This window comes from Coptis chinensis, chromosome 2 (assembly GCF_015680905.1).
Source record: "Coptis chinensis isolate HL-2020 chromosome 2, ASM1568090v1, whole genome shotgun sequence".
NCBI classification, from domain to species: domain Eukaryota; kingdom Viridiplantae; phylum Streptophyta; class Magnoliopsida; order Ranunculales; family Ranunculaceae; genus Coptis; species Coptis chinensis.
Window position 1 is genome coordinate 30,289,467 of NC_141457.1, and position 4,291 is coordinate 30,293,757.

The 4,291-nt window shown below is 39.9% G+C and overlaps 1 protein-coding gene across 1 annotated transcript; it reads right to left on the bottom strand.

Moving 5' to 3' along the window:
• Positions 1 to 251: 251 nt before the first annotated feature.
• On the bottom strand, positions 252 to 3,495 carry LOC147515724 (protein STRICTOSIDINE SYNTHASE-LIKE 10-like). Its single transcript, XM_086593029.1, has 2 exons — positions 3,279 to 3,495; positions 252 to 754 (listed from the first exon to the last, which is right to left on the bottom strand). The coding sequence occupies exons 1-2, from the start codon at positions 3,493 to 3,495 to the stop codon at positions 252 to 254; spliced, it is 720 nt and encodes a 239-aa protein (XP_086449155.1).
• Positions 3,496 to 4,291: the final 796 nt, after the last annotated feature.

A 4,291-nucleotide genomic window follows, 5' to 3' on the forward strand; every position in this document is an offset into this window, starting at 1 on the left:
AAAATTAAACTCTAACAATGCTAATAGATGGCGCAATATTAGAGCCTACCAAGAACATACATTGTGTTTTTCAAGTTCATGTCTGTACTCCAAGGCGGGATGCCTTATATATATATAAAAAAACATTGTACCAAGCATATACCATAATCATAATAATAAACTTGTGAATTATGATGTAAAATTGCGAATAAGCTACTTTGATATTAAATCTAAGGCTTTTAGCTAATTACATAGAAAATACTTTTATAAAATTAAATTCTAAAAACGCCAACAGACGGCGCAATATTAGAGACTACTAAGAACAGATCATTGTGTTGTTCGAGTTCGGTAACCGACTCCAAAATCCCATTGCCGTGGAGGCCCTCAAGGATTCTTCCTTCTTTGTCAAGTCGAACGCCAATGATTTCACCAGCATTGTAAGAGGGAATTGACCTCCCATTGTTTATTGCGACCCAAAATTCACCATTAGCAGTCCTCTTTATATTATCGGGTGCTCCTGGAAGTTCAGCAATGATTTCGGTTGTGTTTGATTTTGTCCCTTCAAGCCAAAACCTTATAATTTGTGCAGCACTGCTTTCAGCTACTAGAAGAAAGTCATCGGTCTCGCTTAGAGCAACCCTGTTCACAAACTTCAGACCACTCTTCATCACTATCACTTCTCCACTCACAGGATCATATTCCATGAGTCTTCCCGTGTTGTCACCAGTTAAGGTGACGTGCAAGTGGTCCTTTCTTGTGAATATGGTGTCATTGCCTGCATGAAGTACACCACTCCCGTCTCTGGGTGAATGTCTATATTATTCGTAAAGTGGAATGACACACCCCCAGCTGTAGAAGCAAGTAACGTAGCCTGTCCTTTATTCTGTCCAACCCTCATAAGCCCTAGGTAGGCGCCTGCAATATATAGGTCACAAGTTTTCATGTTGAATTTTAATCCTAAATGTCTACCACATCTGTCCTCTATTCTGTCCAACCCTCATAAGCCCTAGGTAGGCGTCTGCAATATATAGGTCATAAGTTTTCTTGTTGAATTTTAATCCTAAACGTCTACCACATCGCCTTTCACGGTTAGGATCATGGTTGCCATCGCAGAAAGCCCTTTTTCTTGTGTACATCGGCACAGTCGTTGCAAACTCCCTCCAATGCCAGACCCCGACTTCCCACTTAAGAATTCGACCAATGGACACACTAGTTTATGGACCTTGTCCATTTCAGTTGAAATCAAAAGCTTCTGGTCCAACCACACCAGTTGGTAGTTGGAGGTATTGGTAAGAAGGAATGGCTCGAGTTGTTGGATAGGCTGAAATGGTGAACAAAGGACAATGATAGATTTTTTACTGGTGATGATGACGATGATGAAGAGGAGGAGGAGAGTAAATTTTCCATGGTTGGTTTTGTAGGGTTTTTACCGATATCTCATACATGATTCCTACGATATGTACAATTACACTATATCACATGCATAAAATAGCGCAGCGGAAATAGAAGATCGTACCTTGGTCATAGCTTTCAATTTGAAGTTCCAAGCTTTGATCTACAGGAGAAGATGATGTTCTTGGCACACTCAAGATCTTCTTCTTCTCAACTTAGCTGAAGTCAAGTTCCAACCACGAACGGGAAGCAACCTTTGTTCACGAACCAAGAACCGACGATGGCTAGGGAGGTTACCACCTATGGAATGTCCACAAATTACTAACTTCTTCTTTAGAAAATGTTGGAGGCCACCATTAAAGGAGAGAGAGCTTTTCTTTTGTTTTTTTTTTTTTTTTTGGGATGATTAATATGTGAGGGGTGGGGGGTCTATTTATAGAGCTCTCCCACCTCCTCAATATTGGATAGGATAGAGTCCTATACTCTTCTAATATCAGATAGGATAAAGTCCTATACTCATCTAATATCAGATAGGATAGAGTCCTACACTCATCCTAATACCAGATAAGATAGAGTCCTACACTCATCCTAATACCTAGTGGTTATCCTTATCTTGGTGGTGTATCCTTATCCTGGTAGGCGTTTATCCAACCTTATTTCCAACATCTCCCACTCGCCCACAACGGCGAAGAAGGTTTCTAAGAGAAGCATTTAAGTAGAATGTTCAGCCATTTGTGTGTCTTACACGGCAAATGGTTCATGTGACCCTAGCACACGTATCATGATATCTATGAAGTAGCAAGTCGCAATGAAAAACACGACACATTGATCTACCATGAAAGTGATCTTAAAGAAGACGAATCGGAAACCTAATATCCAGAAAGTGTGTGTATACCCCAAGATCTATTTGTTTCATCACTTCGACAAATAGCACTCATCCCTATAAGTCCACACCATAAAATCAAAAACGTATCACATGATTCACAATTATCTTCAATTGTCCTGGCCAGGTAGAATCCCAGTGATTGTGTGATAAACCTTCAGTTCTTTTACCCTTTGCACGCAAGTCATTGTCATCAGAGTTCTACCAACTTCCCAGTATGCATCTAGTCAGCCTTTTAGTAAGAGCTTGTGGGGAGCAAACCAAAGTTACGAGTAGTCCTATTATTTTCTTGACAAGGTCAAAAGTTCAAGGAGGGTACCATTAGATATGTCTTAAACAAAAAACATATCAATAGAGCTCACATAGCATGAATTTTTTAGGGATATTTATTTTCTTGCTCTCAGGTGGTCAACTATACACATGTTGTGTGAAAACATGTCATGGCAAGAGTATCTAATTTGTTTACTTAACAATAGATATTTGTATGTCCACTCATACCATGCAAGTGTTGTCATCCCTAATGACAATTCCAAGGATACTTTGCTCCCACTTGGCAACAACCGTTTGTAGGTTTAGACAGAATCTTCCCTATGAAGCCTGTTTCTTCTTATCCAATTATAAAAAGGGGAATGACTTGGCACTAGGTCCACCCTTCCCATAAGGTTTAGTGACTTGTCAAGCTAAACTCCCACTGTTTAAAATGGAAGTGACTGTTCATGTGAGTGAACCAGTCAACCCTACTAACATACATATGAGATGATAAACAGTATAATGAGAATGCAATCGATCTGGAAAGAATGCACGTTTATTCATTAAACCATCAAAGTGTTCTTAGCATAATCACATCCTCTTTAACCCAAGCATTTTTACATGTGCAAGGAAGAGTTCCTTTGGAATAAGTTTGGTCAGTGGATCCGCAACCATCTGATCAGTGGATATATGTTGTAGAACCACTTTCTTTTTTAGTATCATTTGTCGTACGTAGTGGTACTTTAACTCTATATCCTTGGTTCTTCCATGGTACTTTGGATCTTTAGCATATGCAAGAGCAGCCATGTTGTCAGTCCAGATGTGAACTGGTTCAGCAGCTCTTGAGAACACTGACAAGTGTTTGATGAAACGCGTCGAGCCACCACGGCCTCATTGTGGCGGAGCAAAGATGCAATATACTCAGCTTCCATAGTTGAAAGTGCTACGGAAGTTTGCTTCTTGATGCTCCAGGATATAGCACCTCCATTCATTATGTAGGTATATCCTGAAGTTGACTTCCTCTCATCAAGGTCTCCAGCCCAATCGGCATCGGAGTACCCAATCATCTTAAGATCTTTCCCTTGGTGGACAAGTGAGTAGTCCACGGTGTCTTTAAGATACCTCATTATCTTCTTGATAGCCTTCCAGTGTGCGACCCCAGGATTTGTTTGGAACCTTGATACTAACCCAACTGCATAGCAGATGTCTGGCCTTGTACACAACATTGCATACATAAGGCTTCCGACTGCGCTTGAATATGGTACATTTTTCATAGCCTTGAGTTTGATGGGATTCTTGGGAGACATTTTAGAACTCAAAGACTCTCCTAGACTTCTTGGGGAGATCTACTTGCTTTGTCGATCACATGTTGAATCTTTCCAAAATCTTCTTGATATATGTTTCCTGAGACAAAGATAACAAGCGTTTGGGCCGATCCTGAGTTATTTTAACTCCTAAGACATAACTAGCTTCACCCATGTCCTTCATTTCGAAGTTTAATGACAACCACTCCTTAGTGGAATTTATCAATGCCTTATTGTTACCTGCTAACAAAATGTCATCCACATATAGAGATAGAATCACAAAACCATTTTTAGATGTCTTGACATATACGCAATGGTCCTCATTTACCATTTTGAATTTGTCTTGAAGCATAGCTTCATGGAATCTCAGATTCCACTATCTAGAGGCCTGTTTTAAACCATATATGGATCTGTTCAATTTACACACTTTGTGTTCCTGACCCTTGATTGAAAAACCAGTGGGTTGATCCATATAGATTTCCTC

Coding starts and splice junctions, on each gene's coding strand:
- LOC147515724 (XM_086593029.1), bottom strand. CDS start 3,495: ATGAATGGAGGTGCTATATCCTGGAGCATCAAGAAGCAAACTTCCGTA. Junction 755..3,278: donor GCATATGCTAAAGATCCAAA/GTACCATGGAAG, acceptor TACTTCATGCAG/GCAATGACACCATATTCACA.